Here is a 27,724-nt window from a genome sequence, read left to right on the forward strand (position 1 = left end):
CCGGCCTTCCTAGCCTTTAACAACCTAAAATGTAAAAATAATAATTTTAAATTACCAATTGTCTCAAAAGCTCAAGCTAATTAAAAATTCTTAATTTAATCATTCAAATGATATTCCAGCACTCCCCCTTATTAGATGTGGTCTTAAACTCTTCATCTATAAATGAGACCTAATACATAGACTATTTAACTAAAACAAAAGATAAAGTGTTAAATCAGAGGAATGGGAGATGAGGCTAAGTTGCATCTTGTAAATTGGGACCAAGTTTGTCGTCCCTTGCACTACGGTGGTCTTAGTATTCGAAAGTTGCATCAGTTTAATCAAGCTCTCTTAGGGAAATGGCTTTGGAGATAAGCGAATGAGAGTAAGGCTCTTTGGTGCAAGGTTATCAAAGCCAAGTACGAAGACCAGGAAGGCGGGTGGTGCACGAAGGAGGTTTCGGGTTCTCATGGTGTGGGTGTATGGAAGCATATTCGACAAAGTTGGAGTTCCTTTGCCAAAGGTTGTCGGTTTGAGGTGGGGGTGGGTTCGAAAGTTCGTTTCTGGCATGATATTTGGTGTGGGGAAAATCCTTTGAAGCAAGACTTCCCATCTTTGTTCAGCATCGCTAGACACAAAGAAGCTTGGGTGAAGGATAATTTTACTTGGAGGAATGGGGTTGTAGAGTGGAATGTCATTTTTCTGCGACCCGTTCAGGACTGGGAGATGGATTTTGTTGCTCCTTTTTTTGATCGGTTGTACTCGTGCAAGATCTCTGTAGGTACGGTGGATCGTATTTACTGGGCCTCGTCTAGGAAAGGCAAGTTCGAGGTTAAGTCGCTCTTCAAGTCCTTGTCTAATTTTGACCATGAGGTGTTTCCTTGGAAGAGTATTTGGCGCACAAAGGTGCCTTTGCGAATGGCTTTTTTCGGGTGGACCGCGGCCCAAGGCAAAATTTTAACTCATGATAATTTGCGTAAGAGGAACCTTGTGGTGGTGGAGTGGTGTTGTATGTGCAAAAAGTCGGAAGAGTCAGTAGATCATCTTCTTCTCCATTGCGAAACCGCAAGAACTCTTTGGCACACTATTTTTAGTCGGTTTGGGTTGCATTAGGTTATGCCTTGCAGAGTGAGGGATTTGTTCTATTGCTGGTGGCCGGGAGGTCGTGCTCGAAGCGCGGTAGTATGAAAGATGATCCCTCTATGTCTTATGTGGTGTATATGGATTGAAAGAAATGCTAGATGTTTTAAGAACTCTACTAGGACTATAGAGGAACTGACTCATCTTTTCTTCTTTACTCTTTACTCTTGGACGGCCGCTTGGCTAGCTCCTTTAGTAATTAGTTTTTCTGACTTCCTCTTTCATTTCTTTGCCTCTTAGGTGCTCTCTATTTATACTTCCTGTGTATATGGGTTGCGCCCATCTGCGCTTTTGATATATAAAATTTTTACTTATAAAAAATAAATAAAGTGTTAAATCAGAATTCAAACTTAGGACCATTGATCTCTGATACCATTATTAAATTACCATTTAGCCTAAAAACTTAAACTAAATAAAAAGTGTGAACTTTATTATTTAATCAATATTCTAGCATTAATAAAAAAATAAAAAAATAAAAAATAATAAAAAATAAAAAGAATAAATTATGTCCCACTTACTTACTAGCTACTACGTTTTGAAGGATAAATAGATTTCTACATTTTAGCAGGCAAGTCGGAAGAAGCAAGAAAAAGACAGAATAAGACATGTTAGTGGTTTCACAATTATTCCTAGAAAATAGTTATGATTATGTTCATCATTTGAATACTCAATTACAAATTGGGTTGAATGGAAAAGGTAATGCCATCATAATCCCTTCTAATGGTAGTAGAGGCGGAGACAGCAAGATTGGAGGCAACAATCGCATCTGGGCAGGCCGGAATCGAACCAGAGATGGCCGAAAAGGGTGTATCCCTTTTAACAGAACCCATCGGAGCCGACGTAAAGGGTGGGTCAGCCCCTAGGTCAGAAACCGCAGGCAATACTCCACACAGACCTCGCCGGTGACTCACAGTTGATTGCGAAGACTCGCAATGGACCAATAAGGGTAGTAGAGCACTAGCGGTAGTAGAAGGAAGAGGGCTGGTTCACAAGCTAGATAGTGAGGGTCAAATGATGAATACAGGAAGTGTGGATGGAGGATGAGAACTAGTAATCACTGGGGAGGAAGGAAATTTCGGTGTGGGGGAGGGTGAGCAGGACACTGCAGTGGTGGTATTTACAGGAGTTGCAAGGGAAGGACATGCGATGTTGGATATTGAACCTCTAGCAATTGTGGGGGAACAAGAAAGGAATTCACCAATGCCTACATAATGGGTGATTGAGAGAGTGAAAGACATTTGCTATGCTTTGGGACTATCATGTGATGGTCATGAGGAAGAAATGATGGCTCTTTTCTCTGATATTGAAGGTAAAAGAGATAAAAGAAGGGTGGAGGCGGTTATTAATGTAAGTGAAAAGTCTGGCAACAGAGGAAGCTGCGAGTTAAAGCAGTTGGAGTGCTCAGTCAATTATGATGGGAAAGGAGGTCAGTCATCTCGGATGTCAGGAAAAGGGAGGGATGGTACAGGATATTTGTGAACCCAAAAATAATCACATGGAATGTGCGAGGTAAGAATGAGGTCGAAAAAAGAATGCAAATTAGGAGGCGATTAAGGGAGTGGAAAGCTGATATTGTCTGTTTGCAAGAGACAAAAATGAGAGTGATTAGTAGGGAGGTGGTTGGTAGTGTGTGGGGGTGCAGGCATGCTGATTGGGTGTATTTGGGTTTAAAAGGGGCGTCAGGAGGTAGATTGTTAATGTGGGATAGGTGAGTGGCTAAGAAGATAGAGGAGTGTTTGGGGAGCTATGTGGTAGCTTGTAGCTTCAAAAGTGTTATAGCAAATGTAGAGTAGGTGTTTGCGGGGGTTTATGGGCCTAACGATGATGTGGAACGTAGAGACTTGCGGGCTGAATTGGCTGGTTTGATGTCCATAAGGGAGATGCCATGGTGCTTTGTGGGGGGGTGGGGGGGGGGGGGAGATTTTAACGTTGTGCGGCATCTAGGTGAAAGAATAGGCGAAACCAGACATTCTCAAGCAATGGTAGAATTTTCTGATTTTGTTTTTGAGTAGGGTCTCATGGATATTCCGATGGTAGGATGGAGTTTCACATGGTCCAACCATCGGACTTGGTCAAGAATTGATAGATTCTTGCTTTCTTCAGATTGGGAGGAACTGTTTCCTGATGTATCGCAGAGAAGGCTGCCTCGAACATTATCTGATCACTTTCCATTACTGCTGGATTGTGGAGTGGTGAGAAGGGGTAGCAAGCTGTTTAGATTTGAAAATATGTGGTTGCATGCAGAGGGATTTGAAACTTAAAATATCTGGCTTCAATCACATATTCTCAAACTTAAAATAACAACTTCCCCTACTCGAAACCCCACAATCAAGCAACAATGGAAAATAATCAGAAAGCAACCAGAATTAAGGGGGAAAAAAACCATTAATCATCCTAATCATATCATTTTAATTACAATTAAGAAGTCAAATAAGGCATGATTCCAGATACTATCCTCAAGCTGCAAACAAAATTAAGAAAACATCATAATAATAAATCAAGAAATAAAAAACATCATACAAATTTCAACATCATTAAGGAGAGAGGTAGCAACTATCTGGCATCACAAAACAGTAATTTTGTAAAATGGATTGTGAAGATTGGTTTTTCTTTCAGCTTCGTAGGACACAGATTAGAAGATAAAGCTCCACAACTACCTCTGTTCCATTCCAGAGGTTGAACATTTACAGGCAAAGAAACTTGAACACCAGTTAAGTGTGCATAAGAACTGTATGAACTGAGATTCAATTAATAGGCACATGCATTGCGATGAAAGATCCATATAAAGGAAGTGAGCAAGATGGCAAAATGTTGATAGAAATTAGCCCCAGAAAGATTACAGGTGAATCAAGAAGGGTAACATTTATCAATCTCAAGCCAGATTCAGTGGGACAATTACGATGTGATTCTTACGTGGGAGTCAACTTTTGCTTGCTGGAAGTAAACGGTTCACTAAATTGTAGTAATCACTGTTCATAGCAATGCTGGAAGTCTAATTTTTCTTTATTTCTGGGTCCAGTTAGTAAGGATTCATTCATTTTTATTTTCTATTATATTAATGTACCATCCAAAGAAGTCTTTTTTTATGGTCAAGATTTAGTGCTAGTAGAGTAGGTCATCAGGAAGCCTAAATGACTTTTGTAAAGACACTATTATTGGAGTTTTGCTATCAGTTCAGAGTTTTCTCTCAAACGCTAGAAAACCTAATGCTTTATTTTAGGAGGAGGGATTCCTCGGAACCTACTTGGTGTGATGCTAGTAGTTATTAATTGTTTTTTTCTTGTGTCTTTTTTGCGATTACCAGGAAGTACAATCAAACTTCATCAAAAAGCCTTAAATTGCTAAAACCCCAATTTCAATTAGTTCCTATATGCAACAAAACCTAAACGCAAGTTTCCCAATACAAGATTTTTCTCTGGATATCCTACATCACGTCCTTTGATGATATTAAGAAGATAAAAGAGTTCCTCCATTTGTCAACCATAGTGGGGGAAATTTCAATTATCAAATTAAGACAAAAGACGAAATGCCCACAACAATGACTATAAGATATCACAGGAGATGAAATGTAACAGGATATCTAATTATTTTCTTCCTTCATGAAAATCCTAAAGGCCTTATACCAGTTGAGTAGCACCAATATTAGCTATCGCCACAACCTCCCAGAGTTTAATGATACCCAGAACCAAAGGCATTTATAACTTTTCAAGGTGGAAGGAAAATATTTAGGAAATAAAACACCACTGGCCAAAATTATTCATTGTAGATGAACTCCAGGGTAAAACTAAGCAAGTTATAAATTTTAGATTATGCGGTAAGAGATCTTGTATGCATGCAACAGCAAAAATAGTTACCAATTCAGAGTGCAAGAACAGATCACAACCATACTTTTTTTTTTTTTGGTGATAATTAAAGTCAATGTATTAAAAAGCGCAAGGGGTGCAACCCATGTACATAGGAAGCATACAAAAGAGCCCAATACACAAGCTTTAAACTAAAAAAGACGCACAGAGATCTATAAATTCCGCAAGCGTTGAAGCTTACAACAAAATACTCCAAGACCCTCCATGAGAAAAGTGTTTGGAGCACCCTTTTCTTCAATTCTATAATTCCCATTTCACTATCCTCAAAATTCCGCGCATTCCTTTCTCTCCATATGCACCACATTACACACAAAGGGGCCATCCTCCAGAGTTGCATGACTATCCGCTTTCCCCTTTGCCCTCTCCAACTTCCCAAACATTCTTTCAAACTCCCCGGCATCACCCACGTTATACCAAACAGCTGAAGAATCATATTCCATATCTCTACAGTAGCTTCACAATGCAATAAAAGGTGATCAATAGATTCGCCACTCTTCTTGCACGTACAACACCACTCTGTCACAATGATGTTCTTCTTTCGTAGATTTCTAATGTTAATATTTTCCCCACTACCGCCGTCCATACGAAAAAAGCCACGCGTAAAGGAGCTTTACTCTTCCAAATAATCTTCCAAGGGCCATCCACCGGAGCTAAATTAATCTTCACCTTCTAGAATGACTTCACCTCAAAAAATTTTCTCTTTGAGGGAATCCAGCTAATTTTATCCACCCCACCATGCCTTACCTGTTGGGAATACAGCATTTCGAAAAATCTTGAAACCTCCTCCAATTCCCAATCATGAACGGGCCGAATAAACCTTACATTCCAATGAATAGCACCATTTACCATCTCCATATTCTCCTCCACCCATGCCTCCTTTACACATGCTATATTGAACAAAGCGGGAAACAAATTCTTCGATGATACCTCCCCACACCACACATCCAGCCAAAACAAAACTCGAGACCCGGTTCCTACTTCAAACCGCACATATTGCTTAAACTCATCCCACCCCCTTCGGATACTTTTCCACATTCCCACCCCATACGACCCTCCTACCTCCTTGGAACACCAATCACCCCTCATCACCTCATATTTAATCTCCACTAATTTTCTCCACCACGCATCTCTTTCATGTGCAAATCTCCATAACCATTTACCCAATAAAGCTCGATTAAATTGAATCAAATTCCTTACCCCTAATCCCCCCGCCTCCGTAGGCATGCAAATTTTGGACCAATTTACCAAGTGGAACTTGAACTCGTCACCTTCACCTCCCCACAGAAAATCTCTTTGTATTTTTTCGATCCACTTCGCCACTGTCACTGGAATTTGAAACAGCGACAAATAGTATGTGGGTATGCTAGATAGCATACTTTTGATCAACGTTAGTCTCCCACCCTTGGATAAATACATACGCTTCCACCCTGCCAACTTCATCTCCATCTTCTCTATGACCTTATTCCATATAGATGGGTCCTTATTATGAGCCCCCAAAGGTAGCCCCAAATATATAAACGGCATCGAATCCACTCCACACCCAAGAATACTTGCCAATCCTTCTACATCTCCCACCTCACCTATAGGAGCAATCATAGATTTTGATAATTTTATTTTCAGCCCCGAAACCACTTCAAAACACAACAACAGACATCTTAAGTTCCGAAGTTGTTCTACCTTTGGCTCGCATAAGATAATAGTATCATCTACAAAATAATAAGTGCAACACTTCCATTACCTCATCGAGCCGCGAACCCACTAAAAAACCAGCCATAAGCTCTCTTTCTGCCATTGCCTTCATCATCCTACTAAATGCCTCCGTCACCAACACAAAAAATAAAGGGGACAAAGGATCCCTTTGTCTCACTCCTTGAGAGCTACTAAAAAAATCCGCCGGAGCTCCATTAATGAGCACGAAAAAGCATACAGTAAAGACACAATGATGAATCCAACCTCTCCACCTTTCCCCAAAACCGCATCTCTCTAACATGTATAATAAAAAGTCCCAGTTGACATGATCATAAGCCTTCTCCAAATCCAACTTGCAAATACAACCCAGTTCCCCAGCTCGAATCCGGCTATCCACATATTCATTCGCCATTAAAACAGAATCCAATATTTGCCTACCTGGTATAAATGCATTTTGTGTATGTGACACAAGCTTCCCCATTACTGAGTTCAACTGACTAACCAAAACCTTCGAAATTATTTTATACACCCCGTACCAGACTAATAGGTCGAAAATCCTTTATGTCCACCACCCCAGCTTTCTTTGGAATAAGTGCAACAAATGTAGCATTAATCCACTTCTCAAATTTACCGTTATCATGAAATTCCTTGAAACCACCATCATGTCCTCCTTAAGCACCTCCCAACATTTATGATAGAACGCCATGGTAAAGCAATCAGGTCCAGGTGCTTTATCACCCTTCAATTTCCTCACCACCGCCCAAACCTCTTCTTCCTCAAAATCTCTCTCCATCCACAATCTCTCCCCTTCACCTGTGGAATTAAGATTTTCCATCAAAGGATTTAAGAATGTGGTTGGTCTCCCCTGACACTGCTCAGAATACAGAGCTTTATAAAAATGCACAATATGATCCTGTATAGCTGCCAGATCCTCGGTCCTACTCCCACCCACCATCATTGCCGCAACCATGTTATTTCTCTTATGCGAGTTTGCCAACTTATGGAAGAACTTCGTATTCCGATCGCCTTCTTTTAACCACAATGCTCTAGATTTCTACCTCCAACTCATCTCTTCGTCAAGGAGTGTCTTCTCTAAATTTTGGGAACACTCATCTCACCTAAGTGTCTCCTCCTCTGTTAAATCTCTAATTTGTACTATGCTATCCAACCCACCCAATACCTCCTCCAACTCTGTTTTACGTTTTCCTATGTCTCCAAAGACCTCCACATTCCATTTTTTGAGATCCCCTTTAAAAGCTTTCTACTTTCGAGCCAACACATAACTAGAGTTGCCTTCGAAAGAATAAGAGTTCCACCATCTCTTGACCTGCTTCATTTACCCCTCCGCTTGTAACCACACATTCTCAAACCTGAAGGGTATTCGACCCCTTCTTCCAGTTCCACACTCCAATATCACTAGAAAGTGATATGATAATACTCTAGGCAACCTTTTTTGGCATACATCTAGATAGCGTTCCTCCCATTCTGCAGATATCAAAAATATATCAAGTCTGGACCCTGCACGCCGATTAGACCATGTGATCCGCCCTCCCTACCATTGGAAGATTGATAAGCCCATGCTCGAAAATAAAATCAGCAAAAGCAGTCATTGCTTGAGTTTGTCTTGTAGCACATAATCGTTCTCCAGGGTTACGCACGACATTAAAATCCCCTCCCACACACCAAGGTCGATCCCAAACATTCATTACACCTCCCAGTTCATCCCAAAGATTGCTTCGGATACCAGCATCATTTAGCCCATAAACACCTGCAAAAGCCCACTCAAAATTTTCTGTGACACTTCAGAAGACACAAGCTACTAAAAAATGCCCTACACATTCCTCAACCTTCTCCACCACTTGTCTATCCTACATTAATAAAATACCGCCGGATGCACCCGTAGATCTCAAGTATAGCCAACCAAGGGGTTATTATTCTAAATACTTTTCTCTTTTTCCCTGTGTTGATTGGACTTTGGAGCATGGTGGGGTTTTTGCTGTGCATGTATAGCAGAAATTCTAAGAAGCTGTAAATAGATTTTTTTTTTGATAAGTAAATTGTATATATTAAAAAAAAATAAATAAAAAAAAAAACGCAATGCGCCTCTAAGTACAAAAGAAAGTATACATAGGTAGCCAAATTTAAACCCAAAGAAAAAACCCAAAAACCCAATTATTAACCACAACCAAACAGAGAACCAAAGAAAGAACCCAAAGAACCCAAAAACCGAAGCCCACAATGGCCCACCATCAGCCTAAAAAAAACACCAAGCCCCTAATGCACCTCTGGAGGAAAGGAAAATGCATTTTTGGTCCCAACACAATCCCGCTGGCGATGGCACCTCTCTGAAGAAAGTCTCTCTCTAGCCTCATAGTTGATGGAGCATTCTAAATTCTTGAGTTCCCTCTTCCCTTTTACCTTAGAGGTATAAGGCTCCCGCTTCTCTTCAATTTTCGAAAAGAGATTCAAAAGACTTTTCTCATCACCTCCTTCACCATTAGATAGTCCCACACTGCAGGCAAATTTCACCACATCTATCACCACCTCTGAATAGTTCTCCACCCCCTTCTCTGAAGGTTCCACTACAACCTCGGCAAACAGTTCCTTGTTCTTATGCAACTGCTTAGCAATCTTCTCCTTCACCCTCCGGGCATACCCTATTTGAGATTTGAAAACAGAGGAGTAAATTCGAGCACCACTCTCCGACATGCGAGGAAAAGGTTCGCTTATTCTCAAACCCAGCTCAGCCGCGTGCTTTTCCGAAGTAGAATAGATCTGTGAAACTTCAGCTACCACCTTAGAACCCTTTGTCGACAATGAAGCCTCCTTCATCCCAGGCAGAGAAGAAGAAGAAACATTTCTAGACCCTAAAAACCCCCGACGTAATAACCCTTTCGTCGAAGCAGTCTTAACAGGCTCAACCTCCTTTGCCAGAACAGCACCAACTCCCACCGGAGGGACAAATACTGCCACCAGAGACAGTGGAGAGACAGGGGCCTCCACCTTGTCCACAGAAGAAACAAAAAGATCCCCAAAACTGGGCAAGGTACTCAGCGGAGTCGACAAACAATTCTGGATATTCTCCGGCATCAGAGCAGCCTTAGTCGGAGATACAGGGACCACCACTGTAGCATGAGACGTAGACCCCGACGCACAGTTCTGTTGGGGTAACTCCTGATGCACCTCCGCCAACGACAACCCCACCAACGCAAGCTCGAAATCAACGCTGGAAACCCCGGCGAGACCACCGGCGACAGGCACAAATGCCTCAGAAACATACGCCTCCCTACGAGCGGCCGGAAAATCAAACTCTCCCGGCGAGGCAGACCCGCACTGTTGAGACTTAGGCAAACACTTAACATGACGCTTCATACCCCTGCGCCAACCTGACTTAAAATACCCAGCATGTTTGGGCTTAAGGAAGACACAAACTTGAGGCCTTGTAAGCCTTTTAAAAAAGCAGAAACGACCCATCATTTTTTCCTTAATGGTAATGCACCCAGCCCAACTAATAGTCCTTTAACTAACCCAGCTAGGACCCGGCCCAAATCAGAACGTAAAAGACTTAGCATCGTCTTGGTCTTCTTCTTCGTATGATCAGCCGCCGGGATAGAACATGTAACAGAATTAGCAGGCTCTGACGACTCTAACTCCAAACAATCCACCATCACCTGCGACTCATAATCATCGTACCAGGCTCAAAAGAGTCCTTCACCGGGAAAAGATCAAGAGGTTGCAAAGATCTTTCCCTCCTCCCAACAGGGGGCACCTTCAAACCAGACACCAGTGGAAGAACCTCCGCAAAGGAGCGCCTAGGGTGACATCCGGATTCTCCCAAACCAATCTTGAGCTGCGTCCCCAAAACAGGGTGCACAGGGGCTGGTGGACCCAACATCCTCCGCAACTCATTTGCAAACCAACGACATCCCCTCCCACCACGGCCCTCAGGTAGCCAAATGATTCCTTTACGACCTCCCTCAGCAAAGACAGCCACCTCCAGGAAACTACCTGCCGTATTAACACCCCCATGTACCATCAAAGCCTAATCGCTCTCGCGGTATGACTTGGCAATATCAACCTTCAACAGAGATTGACTTGCCTCCTCGACCGTATCCACCAACCATGAAGCACAAGGTTGACTCATGAAAATAACCCCAACGAACCCTTTTCTCTTTTCCTCCAAATGGAGATCAAGACACCCTTCCTTCGATGACACGCAAAAGGATTTCGCTTCTATGGAGAAACGCCGTTCCATTGCGGCTCACCAAAACCTAGCGCACAACACCAACAGCACCGCCGCTAGGGCAGAAAACTATCTTACTAACCTAAAAAATGTAGAGGGACAGAGAGAGGACGGAGAGGGACTCGAATTGCTTTGTTGAACCTTTATGGAACTGTAGAATTCAACATGATGTAGCACTCATTTGTGTTATCTTATCATCTTGTGAGTCATCTTGCAAGTTTGAGGGGCAATGAGAAGAAAAGAAGTTTTAATGTTTAAGGTAGTGAATTACTAATCTCTCTCATCCCAGCAGCGCATGAGGAATAGTGACTGTGCGTGTGTGAATTCTGATCAGTGTTCAGGTAGTGTAGGTTGAGGGTCATCGAGTTTTGATCGGAAAAATGGGTTATCTGGGGTATTTCTATGTAGAAACCAAATCTTTTGAGATTAGATCGAATGTGCAAGGCGGAGTCCAATTGGGGGAGAAGAATCGGGGGGGAAAAACACAAGACGTGATCATGGCATGGCCAACCATTTTCTGGTTAGTGAGTGCCTAGGACTATTTGACAAATAATGAGATCATTCGTGACAATTGGAGGACTTTTTGATTTGGTAGCTTTTCGTACGTGATGCAGCGAAGAAAGAATTCCCACTGCAATTACCTAGAGTTGTCGGAATATGGTGGGAAGGGACAGAGGAGTTTTGTGATTATACCAAAGGATGAAGGGAAGGGATGGAAAGATTGCCGATCGCAATTGTAGCGGCTAAAGTTACATTTTGGGAAGAATAGAGAAGGTGTGATCAATGGGGAGGAGTCGGAGGGGAAAATACAAACAGGACCAGCGAGCAAAGGGACCAAAGCGATGCCACCGGCGGGGCCCCAAAACCAGCAGACAAGGCTTCAGAACCGGCGTTCCTATGCAGCAGTGGTGGTTGGGGAAAAAATCATGGCCGGCAATTTTGGTACACAGGCAGCCGGTGAGGGGGATCCCAAACTAAGTAAGGAAGGTTCGCAAATTCTGGAGATCATGAATGGAGATCACGTCCTGCAGCAAAAGGAAATTCTGGCGCCACATAACCTGGAGGATATCACGAGCATTTAGGAGATATTGCTTTCCTTACAAAAACAGATAGCCAGCTGTCTATTTAAGCTGGAGCTAGGCTGTAGGACTAAGGGGTTGGAGCTGGGCTTGGGGAATAAGGGGAAGGAGAATCAGTTGGGCCAAGGTAAAGTGGGGAATGGGTTGAGGGACTGGGCCCCAAGAGGGGAGAACGAGAATGGGCCTGATCAGTCCAACTTGATTGTGGAGCCGGTAGATAAACCCACAAGACTTCAGATTATCAATAGGTATCGTAAGATATACGTACGCCGGTGATGGCGCCCAAAAACTGTGGACCACATGTACCATCCGGTGATTGCAGAGTCGCCGGCGACTAATCGGAGTGGGACGCAGGAGCAACAAAAGGAGTTTCTCGGCACAGAACATGCCGATGAGAAGTACCACACGTACCAACCGATGACTGCATAATCGCCGGCTACTGATCGGAGTGGGACGCCAAAGCAACTAAAGGAGTTTCTCGGCACTAAACACGCCGATGAGAAGAAAGGACAAGCTGGGCAGGCTGAAAACAAGACAGAGATGGCCGAAGATGGTACTAGAGAAGACCCAAACCCTCCCGGCTTCGTTTTCATGGCACCAGAGACGGCGACAGGAGGTAAGGCAGCAACAGGGGTAGCGAAGCAGGGTGAGACTGACGCAGACAGAGCCGAAGAGGGGAACACAAAACCATTGGGAGATATTGAAGCTATGGGTCAGTTCGTGGGTAAGCTTTCGAAAATACCAGAACTCACCGGAAAGACCGCCGGAGACATACCGGCGACAGTTAAGGAACCCAGCAGTGCAGAAATTACCGGCGAGGTGGGTCTGGTTGTGGTGACACCTACAGAGCAGTCTGAAGGTGGGGAAGTTGAAGGAATGGTAGAGGCGACGGAGGCCGAGCAGTGTCTAGACGTTGGTGAGGGGGTTGGTGCAGTAATAGAAATGGTCGGAATACTAGATGAAATGGGGGGGGGGGGCAGAGTTTTTAGATATTCCACCCCTAGCCATTATGGGAGCTAGAGAAACTCAGGCTATGTCTCCGGATTGGATTTTACAACAGGTGCTAGAATTTTGTCAAGAACTGAGACTCAAGTGTGATGGGCATGAGGAGTTGTTGGCACTGTTTACTGCCATTGAGACCAATAGAGCAAATGGGCGAAGGGGCAGTGGTCAATAGGGGAATGGTAAAGTGGGGAATCGACGTAGTCGTGAATTAAAGCAGTTGAAAAGCACAGTGAACTATGATGTGAAGGGATCGCGTAAACTGAATGGAAAAGGGAGGGCTGGAAAATCTTGTTAATGAAGCCAAAAATAATTTCGTGAAATGTGCGAGGTATGAATGAGCTGGAGAAAAGAGTGAAGATTAGGAGGCTAAGAGAGTGAAAGGCGGATATTGTGTGTTTACAAGAGACAAAAATGGAGGTTATTAATAGTGAGGTGATTCGGAGTGTGTGGGGGTGTAATCATGTTGGTTGGCTATACTTGAGAGCTACGGGTGCATCCGGAGGTATCTTATTAATGTGGGATAGACGAGTGGTGGAGAAGGTTGAGGAATGTGTAGACCATTTTGTAGTAGCTTGTGTCTACCAAAGTGTCACAGAAAATTTTGAATGGGCTTTTGTGGGTGTTTATGGGCCAAATGATGCTAGTATCCGAAGCAATTTTTGGGTTGAACTAGGAGGTTTAATGAATGTGTGGGATCGACCTTGGTGTGTGTGAGGGGATTTTAATGTCGTGCGCAACTCTAGAGAAAGAGTACGAGCTACAAGACAAACACAAGCAATGACCGCTTTTGCTGATTTTATTTTTGAGCATGGGCTTATCGATCTTCCAAAGGTAGGAGGGCGGATCACATGGTCTAATCGGCGTGCAGGGTCCAGACTAGATAGATTTTTGATTTCAGCAAAATGGGAGGAATGCTATCCAGATGTATGCCAAAAAAGGCTGCCTTGAGTATTATCAGATCACTTTCCAGTGATATTGGAGTGTGGAACTGGAAGAAGGGGTCGTATACCCTTCAGGTTTGAAAACATGTGGTTACAAGCAGAGGGGTTCGTGGAGCAGGTCAAGAATTGGTGGAACTCCTATTCTTTCGAAGATAACTCCAATTATGTGTTGGCTCATAAGTTGAAAGCATTGAAAGGGGATCTCAAAAAATGGAATGTGGAGATTTTTGGAGACATAGGCAAACGTAAAAAGGAGTTGGAGGTATTGGGTGGGCTGGATAGCATAATAGAAAGTAGAGATTTAATGGAGGAGGAGACACTTCGGCGAGATGAGTGTTCCCAAAACTTAGAGAAGACACTCTTTCACGAAGAAATGAGTTGGAGGCAGAAATCTAGAGCATTGTGGCTAAAAGACGGTGATTGGAATACGAAGTTCGTTCATAGGTTGGCAAACTCGAATAAGAGAAATAACACGGTTGCGGCAATGATGGTGGGTGGGAGTAGGACCGAGGATCCGGCAACTATACAGGATCATATTGTGCATTTTTATAAAGATGTATTCTGAGCAGTGTCATGGGAGACCAACCACATTCTTAGATCTTTTGATGGAAAATCTTAATTCATAGAGGAAGGGCAGAGATTGTGGATGGAGAGAGATTTTGAGGAAGAATAGGTTTGGGCGGTGGTGAGGAAATTAAAGGGTGATAAAGCACCTAGACCGGATGGCTTTACTATGGCGTTCTATCAAAAATGTTGAGAGGTGCTTAAGGAGGACTTGATGGCGGTCTTCAAGGAATTTCATGATAGTGGTAAATTTGAGAAGAGCATTAATGCTACTTTTGTTGCACTTATTCCAAAGAATGCTGGGGCGGTGGACATAAAGGATTTTTGACCAATTAGTCTGGTATGCGGGGGGGTATAAAATAATCTCGAAGGTTTTGGTTAGTCGGTTGAATTCAATAATGGGGAAGCTTGTATCACATACCCAAAATGCATTTATACTAGGCAGGAAAATTTTAGATTCTGTTTTAATGGCAAATGAATGTGTGAATAGCCGGATTCGAGCTGGGGAACCGGGTCTTATTTGCAAGTTGGATTTGGAGAAGGCTTATGATCATGTCAACTAGGACTTTTTATTATACATGTTAAAGAGATGCGGTTTCGGGGAAAGGTGGAGAGGTTGGATTCATCATTGTGTCTCTATTGTATGATTTTCCATGCTCATTAATGGAACACCGGCCGATTTTTTTAGTAGTTCTCGAGGAGTGAGACAAGGGGATCATTTGTCCCCTCTATTATTTGTGTTGGTGATGGAGGCATTTAGTAGGATGATGAAGGCAATGGCGAAGAGAGAGCTTATGGCTGGTTTCTTGGTGGGTTTGCAGCTTGATGAGATAATGGAAGTGTCGCACTTATTATTTGCAGATGATACTATTATCTTTTGTGAGCCAAAGGTGGAACAACTTCGGAACTTGAGATGTTTGTTGCTGTGTTTTGAAGCCGTTTCGGGGTTGAAAATAAATTTATCAAAGTCTGTGATTGCTCCTGTAGGTGAGGTGGAAGATGTAGAAGGATTGGCAAGTATAATTGGGTGTGGAGTGGATTCGATGCCGTTTATATACTTGGGGCTACCTTTGGGGGCTCATAATAAGGACCCCTCTATATGGAATAAGGTCATAGAGGAGATGGAGATGAAGTTGGTAGGGTGGAAGCGTATGTATTTATCCAAGGGTGGGAGACTAACGTTGATCAAGAGTACGCTATCTAGCATACACATACAACTTATCGCTATTTCAAATTCCAGTGACTGTGGTGAAGCGGATCGAAAAAATATAAAGAGATTTTCTGTGGGGAGGTGAAGGTGACGAGTACAAGTTCCACTTGGTAAATTGGTCCAAAATTTGCATGCCTACAGAGGCAAGGGGATTAGGGGTAAAGAATTTGATTCAATTTAATCGAGCTTTATTGGGTAAATGGTTGTGGAGATTTGCACATGAAAGAGATGCGTGGTGGAGGAAATTAGTGGAGATTAAATATAAGGTGATGAGGGGTGATTGGTGTTCCAAGGAGGTAGGAGGGTTGTATGGGGTGGGAATGTGGAAAAGTATCCGAAGGGGGTGGGATGAGTTTAAGCAACATATGCGTTTCGAGATAGGAACTGGGTCTCGAGTTTTGTTTTGGCAGGATGTGTGGTGTGGGGAGGTATCATGGTAGAAGTTGTTTCCCGCCTCGTTCAATATAGCATGTGTAAAGGAGGCATGGGTGGAGGAGAATATGGAGATGATAAATGGTGCTATTAATTGGAATGTAAGGTTTATTCGGCTTGTTCATGACTGGGAACTGGAGGAGGCTTCGAGATTTTTCAAAATGATGTATTCCCAACAGGTAAGGCATGGTGGGGTAGATAAAATTAGTTGGATTCCCTTGAAGAGGAAAATTTTTTAGGTGAAGTCATTCTACAAGGTGAAGATTAATTCAGCCCCAGTGGATGGCCCGTGGAAGCTTATTTGGAAGAGTAAAGCTCCTTCGCGCATGGCTTTCTTCATATGGACAGCGGTTATGGGGAAAATTTTAACATTGAACAACCTACGAAAGAAGAACATCATTGTGACGGAGTGGTGTTGTATGTGCAAAAAGAGTGGGGAATCTATTGATCACCTTTTAGTGCATTGTGAAGCTACTGTAGAGGTATGGAATATGATTCTCCAACTATTTCGTATAACGTGGATGATGCTGGGGAGTGTGAAGGAATGCTTGGGAAGTTGGAGAGGGCAAAGGGGAAAGCGGACAGTCATGCACCTTTGGAGGATGGCCCCTTTGTGTGTAATGTGGTCCTTATGGAGAAAGGAATGCGCAGAGTTTTGAGGATCGTGAAATGGGAACTATAGAATTGAAGAAAATGGTGCTCCAAACACTTTTCTCTTGGAGGATCTTAGGGTATTCTTCGCAAGCTTCAACGCTTACGGAATTTATAGATCTCTGTGCGTCCTTTTCAATTTAAAGCTTGTGTAGTGGGCTCTTTTGTATACTTCTTATGTATGTGGGTTGCGCCCCTTGCGCTTTTAATACATTGACTTTCCTTATCAAAAAAAGTATAGCCAACCAACATGATTACACCCCCACACACTACGAATCACCTCAATATTAATAACCTCCATTGTTGTCTCCTGTAAACATACAATATCCGCCTTCCACTCTCTTAGTCTCCTCATAATCTTCAGTCTTTTCTCCAGCTCATTCATACCTCGCACATTCCACGAAATTATCTTTGGCTTCATTAACAAAATTTTCCAGCCCTCCCTTTTCCACCCACTTTACGCAATCCCTTCACATCATAATTCATTGTGCTTTCCAACCGCTTTAATTCATGATTTCCTCATTCCCCACTTTATCATTCCCCTGTTGACCACTGCCCTTTCGCCCATTTGCTGCATTGGTCTCAATGGCAGTAAACAGTCCCATCAACTCCTCCTCATGCCCATCACACGAGTCCCAATTCATGACAAAATTCTAGCACCCTTTCTAAAACCCAATCCGAAGGGCTAGAGGTGGAATATCCCCCCCCCCCCCCCCCCCAATTTCATCTAGTAGGCCGACCCTTTCTATCATTGCACCAACCCCCTCACCAACGCCCAGACACTGCTCGGCCTCCCTCGCCTCTACCGTTTCTTCAACTCCCCCATCTTCAGACTACTCCATAAGTGTCACCACAAACAGACCCGCTTCACCGGTATTTTCTGCGCCGCCTGATTCCTTAGCTATCACCTGTGTGTCTCCGACGGGTCTTTCCGACAAGGTCTGGCATTTTCGAAAGCTTACCCACAAACTGACCCATAGCTTCTATAGCTCCAAACGGTTCTGTTCTCCCCTCTTCGGCCTTGTCTGCGTCAGTCTCGTCCTGCTAAGCTGCCCCTATTGCCGCCATCTCTAGTGCCATGAAAGCGGAGGCGGCAGGGTCTGGGACTTTCGAAGCTTCACCCACTCGCTGACCCTTAACCTCTATATCTCCAGTAGGTGCTGCTCTCTCCTTTTCGGCCTTATCATTTTCATTTTCGTCTTGCCCATCTACTCCCCCATCATTAGATTGCTCTGGAATATTCTCCATGGCCAGCACCCTCTCACCGTTAAAATCAGAATCTCCTACATCCTCGTACATCGCCTGAGGTTTTCCTAGAGTCCCTTCAGCCTGCTCTAGGCATTGTATTTCCGGCCCTGGAGCTGACCCATACATTCTATAGCACCAGTAAGATCTGCTCTTCCATCTTTGGCCATCTCTGTCTCGTTTTCAGCCTGACCAGTTTGTCCTTCCTTCTCATCGGCATGTTCTATACCTAGAAGCTCCTTTAGTTGCCCCGACGTCCTACTCCGATCATTCGCCGGCGATTCTGCAGTCACCAGTTGGTACATGCGGTCCATTGTTTTTGGGCGCCATCTTCTGGTTCTGGGTGGGTAATGGCGTACGTATATCTTACGGTATCTATTTATTATTTGAAGTCTTGTGGGTTTGTCTACCGGCTCCACAACCAGTTTGGACTGATCAGGCCCATCTTCGTTCTCCCCTCTTGGGGCCCATTCCTTCAACCCATTCCCCTCTTTACCTTGGCCCATCTAACTCTCCTTCCCCTTATTCCCCCAGCCCAGCTTCAGCCCCTTATTCCCCCAGCCCATCTCCAGCCCCTTAGTCCCCCAGCCCTGCTCCAGCTTAAATAAACAGCCGGCTATCTGCTTTTGTAAGGAAAGCACGATCTCCTTAATGCTAGTGATATCCTCCAGGTTGTGCAGCGCCATAATGTCCTTTTGCTGTAGGACGTGATCTCCGGTCATGATCTCCAAAATTTGCGCACCTTCCTTACTTAGTTTTGGATCCCCCTCACCGGCTGCCTGTGTACCAAGATCACTGGCCGTGATTTTTTCCCCAACCACCGCCGCTGCATAGGAACGCCGGTTTTGAAGCCCCACCTGCTGCTTTTGGCGCCCCACCGGTGGCATCACTTTGTTCCCTCCACTCGACGGTCCTGTTTGTATCTTCCCCTCCGACTCCTCCTCATTAATCACCCCTTCTCTATTCTTCTCAAAGTGTAACTTTAGCCTCTGCAATTGCAATTGGCAATCTTTCCATCCCTTCCCTTCATGCCCCTCTGGTATAATCACAAAACTCCTCCGTCCCTTCCCACCATATTCCGACAACTCCAGGTAAATGCCATGGGAATTCTTTCTTCGATGCATCACGTACAAAAAGCTACCAAAGCGAAAAGTCCTCCAATTGTCACGAACAATCTCAATATTTGTCAAATAGTCCCAGGCACTCACTAACCAGAAAATGGTTGGCCATGCCATGATCACTTCTCGTGTTTTTCCCCGACACTTCTCCACCAATTGGACTCCGCCTTGAACATTTGATCTAATCTCAAAGGATTTGGTTTCTACATAGAAATACCCAGATAACCCATTTTTCCGATCAAAACTCGATGACCCTCAACCTACACTACCTGAACACTGATCAAAATTCACACACGCATTGTCACTATTCCTCACGCACCGCTGGGATGAGAGAGAAATTCATGCTGAAGTGGCATGCAGAAGGACATGAAGCAGAACAAGGACGTGCAGGACATAAAAGTTTATCAATAATCATTTGATCGGTTGCAATGGTGATTATTCTTCATGCCTCTCATTGAGAGAAAGCTTTAGACAGGGATGATGGGCTTCGTTTTATTACAATTGATATAAAACTATTGGGGCAGCGACATTCACAAGCATACTTTGAAAGGAATAATACAAAATGAACAATATGACCAAATCGCTCACCATCATGATCAAATACCACCTGCATGGCAAAAGAAAAATAATGAGCAAAAACTCCCAAATTAAATAAAAGAAAGATGCTAAAAAGAAAGAGAAAAAGAATAAGGAAAACCCATTAAGATTACATAAGAATCAAACACAACAACAATAAAGCAAAATCTGGGAAAGGAGAAAAAAGAAAAAGGGCAGCTTTGTCCTAATATGAAACGATTAGCCGCAATAAAAAACAGCACATAACATAGGAAAGCTATTGAAACATCAACATTATTCTTCCAGAGACTCATGCACCACTATATTTTATTCATACAATTCGGATGGGTCATATACGATTAAAAACTGCGCAAATGAAATAAGAACTGTAAACTACTACACCTAGGGTTGTGTGACACTACTTATTACCAGCCAAAGAAAGAAAAGAAATTGCAAGAGGGAAAAAAAAAATTGCACCAAAAAGAATGCAATTCTTACATGCCCAATAAAACATACCAATATACAAAAAAAAAAAAAAACCATTAAATGAAACAAACAGACAAAGCAACTGTTTGGGAGATATACAGTAACATATTTATACAGCCACATGAGCTCATGCATGCAAGCAGCGCATGTGCACACACATTCTTAATGGAAAGGAATCATACCGCCACATGGGTAGGGATGAATTCCAAAACATCAATTATCTGCAAGAAAAGCGAAAACAATTAGAAATGTCTTAGACCTAACATGCTAAAAAAATTGAACATATTAACAATAAAGAAGAATCAAATAATGTGCTGCATCAATCCATCGGTCAAAACTATTTTGCAGAGAAACCGGTGGGGGTGTCCACTAAACCACCCTCCCAACCATTCAGACATTTTCTATGAAGGCAGCAGTTCAGATTGGCTCAGTTTTTTTACAATCCAATGGGGGGTAGGTTCACTGTTTTGTTTTCCATTTTCCAAACCAAGGTAACCTGAACCAATCTGAGTATATATGTAAAAAATTAAAATATAGGTAGATATTAAAGCACGTGTATCAAATTGTAAGTGGCGTATTCATGGTTACTCATGAACCTGCCCACAACTGAATAATATTTTTGATAAAGAATCAAAATATCAATAAAAGCGTAGGGCGCCTCTAATTACACAAAGAGTATACAAGAGAAGCCACCTAGCTAGTAATTAATCACCAAAAGAGAAACAAAATCAGTTGTCCAAAGATACAAAATGCTGAAAAATAAAGACTCTCTCCTCTAAAGTACTCTCATGGTCCTCAAAACTTCTGTCACTCATTTCCCTTCAAAGACACCACAAAAGATACGAAGGCACCATCTTCCACACAACATCACTACAAGTGTTGTCGGCAATACACCAAGAAGTACACAAGTTGACTACTCATGTAGGCATAACCAAAGACAGCCCAATTCGACTGAAGAAAATATTCCAAATAGCACAAGCAACTTCATAATGGAGAAGAAGATGGTACACAAACTCTCCATTCCTTTTACACATACAACACCTATCAGCCACAATGATGGGCCGTTTTTGGAGATTGTCCATTGTAAGAATCATTCCTAAGGCTGTCGACCAAGCAAAAAAGCCACCCTCAATGCAACCTTAGTCTCGCCAAACACAATTTCAAGGGAAAAGGAAGCCATCATTACACCCCATGACAATGAAAAAGGATTTAACATGAGACAGCACTCTTTTGGATGGGAGCCACCTAGCTTGTCCTCACTTTCCCGTCTCAGTAGCACTAAATACAACAGCTTGAAGAACGAGCAAAGACATCCACCTCTCAATTATGATTCACTCTAGCAAAGCTCATGTTCCAGTGAATGGAACCTCTAGAAAGTTCCACGTGAGCTGCAATATAAGCATCCTTTGTGCAAGCAATACCAAATAAAACTGGAAATACTTCATAAAGAGCCATATCCCCACACCATAGATCACGCCAAAATTTAACTTTGGAGCCATCTCCCACATAAAATCTAGTATGACTTGAGAACTTCCCCCAACCCCTCCTAATATTCTTCCATAACCCCACCCATATGTCCCAACAGGCTCACTAGAACACCATCCACCCCATGAACTTCCATATTTGGAGTCTACCGCCACTATCCACCAAGCTTCTCTTTCAAGACCATAGCGCAAAAGCCATTTAAATAAGAGAGTTCGAGTTTTTTTTTGAACCCCCCAACCCTCTCTCTGAGATTGGTGTACAAACATTAGACAATCTAACTAGGTAATATTTGAACTCTTCGCCTAGCACCCCCCATAGGAAATCATGTTGAAGTTTCTCAATACGATTTGCAACACCCTTAGGGAGAGGAAAGAGGGATATGAAGTACGTGGGTCAATTGCATTGGGTGTTCTTGATAAGGGTAATGCTACCACCCTTAAACAAATACATCCTCTTCCAAATAGCCAACCAATGTTCTATCTTCACAATAAGATTGTCCCATACATGTTTGGCCTCATAAGAGGGCCCCCAACGGAAGATCAAGTTACGTCAAAGGCAAATTTGCAACCCCACAACCCAGAATCCCAGCCATTCCATCCATATTATCAACATTAACCACAGAAACCAATTCCAACATGGCTAAGTTTGCCTTTAAACCCGAAACATCTTGAAAATATATGAATAAGCATCATTGATTACATAGATGATTTGGGTCGGCCCCACAAAAAATCAAAGTCATCAGCAACAAAAGGTGAGAACTATAAGTCATTGTCCACAAAGAAGCCAAACAACAAACCCCACTTGCTGCAGCGGAAATCACCCTACCAAAGGCCTCCATCACAAAGACAAACAGCAAAGGAGACAGCCTCATCAATAGAATCAAAAGAAAGACCGTACACCTCAGGCCTTCAACTAAACTACTAGCTAAAATGAAGCTCGGAGAGCCTTGGAAAGGATAAGAATCCCACCATCGTTTCACCTTGTCCACAAAACCCTTAGACTTTAGCCACATTTTCAAATTTGAAGGACCTACTACCCCTATAAAAGTCACCACAGTCTAGGAGAATTGGGAAATGATCCGAGTAAAGTCTAGGAAGCCTCCTCCTCTAGGACACACCAAGAAACTGGGCTTCCCATTCCGAAGAGACCAAAAATTTATTAATTATGGACCAAGAGGGTGATTCCTAATTATTTGACCAGGTAAAAGTTCCTCCAACAAGAGCCCTAATCAAAAATTAAATTAGAGAAGTCCACCATAGTTGGGCATAAACGAGTTTTGCCTGATCTCTCACTTGGGAATCTGGTAACATTAAAGTCAACCTCAATGCACCAAGGCAAATTTCACCAGCTGAGCATACCAGCCAACTTATCCCAAATGAGCCTTCCATACCTATCCGAATTAGGGCCATAGACGCCGGCAAAAGCCCAAGTGAAATGATCATCAACATTTCTAAAGGTAACATCCCAAGAGAACTCCCCCACACACTCGTCGATCATCTCCACCACCCTCCTAGTTCACATAATCAAAACATCTCTTGAAGCCCCTCTGGAGTCCAAACAACACCAATCCACATGATGGCAACCCCAAAAACTATGCACCACACTACAAGACATGACTTCAAGCTTAGTCTCTTGAAAACAGACAATGTCAACCTTCCACTCTCTAACTAAGTTTCTCACCCTAAAACATTTATCCTCCTCATTCAACCCTCTTACATTCCAAGATAACAATTTAGGCTTCATTAAAAACTGATAACCCCCTTTCCTTACCTTTACCACAGCTTGAGCTCTCGCCTTTTGAATCGTAATTGATGGAACACTCCAACCTTCTTTAACTCCCTGCCTTTGTTCCCTAGTTTAGAACTAGAGGCCGAGCCCTGATGACAATGGCTAGCTTCAACTTCAATAGCCCTGCACGAGACCCCACAACTCGATGGATTTCCTTCACTCTTTGCACTAGCCAATCTAAGCACCCAAAACTTGAGCCACCAAAATTCCCCAACACAGCTAGGGAATATGAACTTAGACGGGTACAGAGAGAGGCTTCCACCCCATTGAATAGCTCCACGGCTTCATTGCCCTCCCTCACAACTCAAATCCATCCCAGCCAATGCAGTCATAGCAAAACCAAAACCCCTCAAAAAATCCCCTATACCTGAGGAAAAGCAAGGGCCAGAGGGACAAACTACCTATGGGGAAATTTTACCACAGCTAAACAATTAACTTCTTAGCCCCTCCTCCACTCCTCATCTCATCCACAATCTCTTTGCCATCATACTCCACAACTCATCCACACTCCCCGCAAACTTGACTCCCAGCCCAGCTTCTCCATGATCACCTCCTTGGTGACCTAGGCTACATTGTCTTTGGGCCTTTATGGCTTTTCTATCAATGTCATGATCACTCATGCTCATGCTGGCTTACGACTCAGATTATGGTTTTGACAACAAATCTTGTCGTTTTCCCTTTCAGTTAGGGTTGATAGCCTCCTTAGTGACCTAAGCTACATTGTTCTTGGGCCTTGATCACTTCTCTGTCAATATCATGATCAATCAAGCTCAAGCTGGTTTATGACTCAAATTCTCGATTTGACAACAAATCTTGACATTTTCCCATTCAGTTTGGGTTGAATTCAATTACCATGCTTACCTATTTGGATCCTTTAAGTAATTTAGGAGATGTGGTCAAGTGGGAGCTATATGTGTGGTGATGGTGGAGGATATTATGATCTGGCCTTAACAACAGATCAACCCAAACCACCTTTAGCTCGACTTCCCTACAATCAAACCAGTGGTTTCAAAGGTATTTAATTCAGTTCAGGTGGGCATGCTATACAACCAAAAGGGTCAGTTTGATTAGAAATATCCCCCTTAGACCTAACCAATCCAACGCATGAACACCCCAAGGAACCACAGGGAGGAAGAAAGCCATGATAGGCGAAAATAAGTTCAATTGTGGATGGTTTAACAAGGGGATACCTAGAGCACGATTATCACTAAGAACAGAATTAATCGAAGTTTAGCATAGTCAACAAGTTCACAAAAAAATGTACATGCCATTTTGCTATAAGTACTAATACATATCCTTCTCGCACTAGACCAACAAAAAACTCCCAAAACCAAAACCAGATTTTTTTATTATTATTATTTGATAGACAAGCACAAGTCCCAGGCCTGTCACTCACCCCCCTTCTTCAATGAGAAAATCATCATCTAGTCCAAATACCACTAGTCTTTTCTCTTCCCATAACCAAATATGACTAATGAGTATATCCTGATAGCATATAGTTTTATTTCATTTATGGATTATGTTTCGAGTAGGAAGACCAGTGCCATTCTCACTTCTCATAACCAAATATGACTGGACTTAAGCGTATATCCTGATAACTTATAGTTTTATTTCACTTACGGATTATACTAAATACCCAAAGACTAATGGAACACATCTCTAAAACCAAAACACAGTGTAAGTGAAATATAACTCCATTCTGAGTAAAAAGTGAAGATGTCTTGCTCCTGATATTAATAAAATAAAACTAATTTCTAATATTTTCAAGTTCAAAATTTTTTGTAATCTATATTAAAGGTATGCTACAACCAGAACAAAATGTGAAGATTCAACAAGAAGCCATAGACTCAAACAGTTCTTAATTTTCAACTAGAATATAGGTGACAATCTTAGGAACACATCAATAATTGTCCTCTTCTAGCACATTCGCAGAACTAATCGTATATAAAATCCTGCGTCAGTATAACTCTATCCAATTTCCAAGTGGAAGATAGAGGGTTCATTAGCAAGACAAACGAAAACGGTGTGCCATTGTGCTTCTAGGGGTCCATAATCCTTTGGCTAACCATACCTCGTAAAATACTGGACAACAAACATAGAGAATATTCAGGCTAAGATTGCACATATTTGTTCTCAAGTTTATAACAGAAAAGAGTACATGCACAAAAGTTAACAATTTTGATGCTACATCTCTTATTAAGAGAAAATGCAACTCTGACAAGGATCTGCATTCGAATCTGGGAAGTGGGAAGGGGAGTCGCATTAAATCAATGCTGTAATAAAGTCATTGTGAGTACAGCAGAAGAAACAAATTGAAAGATAACCCACAAACCTAATATAAATATTACTTACAAGAGATAGAGCTGTAAATATAGTTAAAACCCAATCTCCATTTCCATCAGCGTGTGACAGATGGCCATGGTGCACTTTTGCTATTCTCGATCAACAGAAAACAAAATAATGATCAGCAGAAACATATTAGTCAATGCAAAGGAAAAAATGTAAATTTTTCTGATTACAATAAGCAGGCATTGGGTTGCATCTTGAAGCTAAAAGTTGATGCTAACACATACAGAGCGAATAATCAATAAAAAAGGAATCTCCATGTTTGGGAAAACAGACAAGTCAACTGGTGGAGTTTCTCCCTTAATTGCAGTGTCTCTTTTAGCCAGTGTTAGAAATTGAAATACTGGGCAGCTGAAACATTCCCCTCCAACATAAGACTGTTTATTGTTTAGATAATAAGGAAAGCCAGTAAATAGTTTATTGAAAGCTTGAGGGAAAAAAAATCCACTAGCACCTACTATCTTTATTTTATTGTATTTTATTTTTATAAGTAATTTCATATTATTAATAAAGCGCAGAGGGACATAACCATAATATACAGGGAGTATTCAAGAAAACCCCTAATAGGAAGAAAAAGAAGAACATAAAAATAGAAACTCCTAGCTTTGACCACCTAGCTTGCTGGAAAGGCCAAAGGGGTAATAAAATGGTGAGGGAGGTGTGGAGAATGGCCCCTTTGTGCCTTATGTGGACTATTTGGAAGGAGAGGAATGCTCGATGTTTTGAAGATAAGGAAATGACAATGGCGGAGCTTAGCAATAGGTTTCTCAAATTGTTTTTCCTTTGGGCGGGAGCCTTGAACATTCCTCAAGTTTCTACCATGCATCAATTTGTGGACTTGTGTTCTTCATTTTATCTTTAAAGGGGTGTGTGTCTATGTAAACTTCTTGTGTACTAGAGTTGTGCCCCTCTATGCTTTTTAATGAATCACTTATTTATCAAAAAAAAAATAGAAAATCTGCATCAGTAAAAACACGCAAGCTATGATTATATATATATTGTGTTAAGAAAAAACTTCCGCAATTCAAAGATTGAAGTCTCTATGTCTTCAAAGTGCCAAGCATTCCTCTCACGCCAAATACACCACGTTATATACACAACGGAACCATCCTCCAAACTTCCTTGGTGGAACCACCTCCACACACAGCACCCCAACTAGTCAATAGATCTGGCACCCATCTCGACATAACCCACTCTACCCCAAACAGAGAAAGAACATAACTCCATAATTCTCGTGCAACTTCGCAATGAAGTAAGTGGTCAATGGACTCCCCAATCTTCTTACACATACAACACCATTCAACCACCACAACATTCCTTTTTCGCAAATTATCGTACGTCAAAATTTTTCCCAAGGCCATTGTCCACACAAAAAATGCCACCCTCGACAGAGCCTTTACACGCCAGATACTCTTCCATGGAAATGAATGTCTAGCCTGGCTAGTTAACACTTTATAGAACGACTTTACTTCAAATTGACCCCTCTTGGAAGGAATCCAAATTAACATGTCCTCCTTGCCATATCGAACCTGGAAAGAATACAACCTCTTGAAGAAAGATAGTATCATCTCAATCTCCCAATCCTGGACTAAACACGTAAAGATGACGTTCCACTGGATAACTCCATCTTGAAAGTACATGTTATCCACCACCCACGCGTCCTTATGCCGAGCAATACTAAACAAAGTCGGATAACATAGCTTCAACAGGCTATCCTCACACCAAATGTCATGCCAAAAACTTACTTTGGACCCAACCCCAACCTCAAAGCGAACAAACCCCTTCTAATATGCTTCCACACACCCACTCCATAAGTTCCTAATACCTCTTTTGAACTCCAACCACCCCTCATACTCACATTTTTAGCAGCAATTACCGATTTCCATAAAGCCTTTCACTCTATAG

At 42.4% G+C, this 27,724-nt stretch overlaps 1 protein-coding gene across 3 annotated transcripts in view; it reads right to left on the reverse strand.

The window, feature by feature from the left end:
* The window catches only part of LOC132174791 (5'-3' exonuclease family protein), a 68,209-nt gene that overhangs the window by 30,359 nt on the left and 10,126 nt on the right, over positions 1 to 27,724 (reverse strand). For all 3 annotated transcript variants that reach the window (XM_059586497.2, XM_059586473.2, XM_059586488.2), the window contains exons 4-6: positions 25,826 to 25,905; positions 20,383 to 20,421; positions 19,748 to 19,766 (exon numbers count right to left, since the gene is read on the reverse strand). In XM_059586497.2, the coding sequence (XP_059442480.1) occupies positions 19,748 to 19,766; positions 20,383 to 20,421; positions 25,826 to 25,905 (138 nt within the window). The remainder of the gene's footprint in view (positions 1 to 19,747; positions 19,767 to 20,382; positions 20,422 to 25,825; positions 25,906 to 27,724) is intronic.

Source organism: Corylus avellana, chromosome 2, assembly GCF_965113065.1.
Source record: "Corylus avellana chromosome 2, dhCorAvel1.hap1.2, whole genome shotgun sequence".
NCBI classification, from domain to species: Eukaryota; Viridiplantae; Streptophyta; class Magnoliopsida; order Fagales; family Betulaceae; genus Corylus; species Corylus avellana.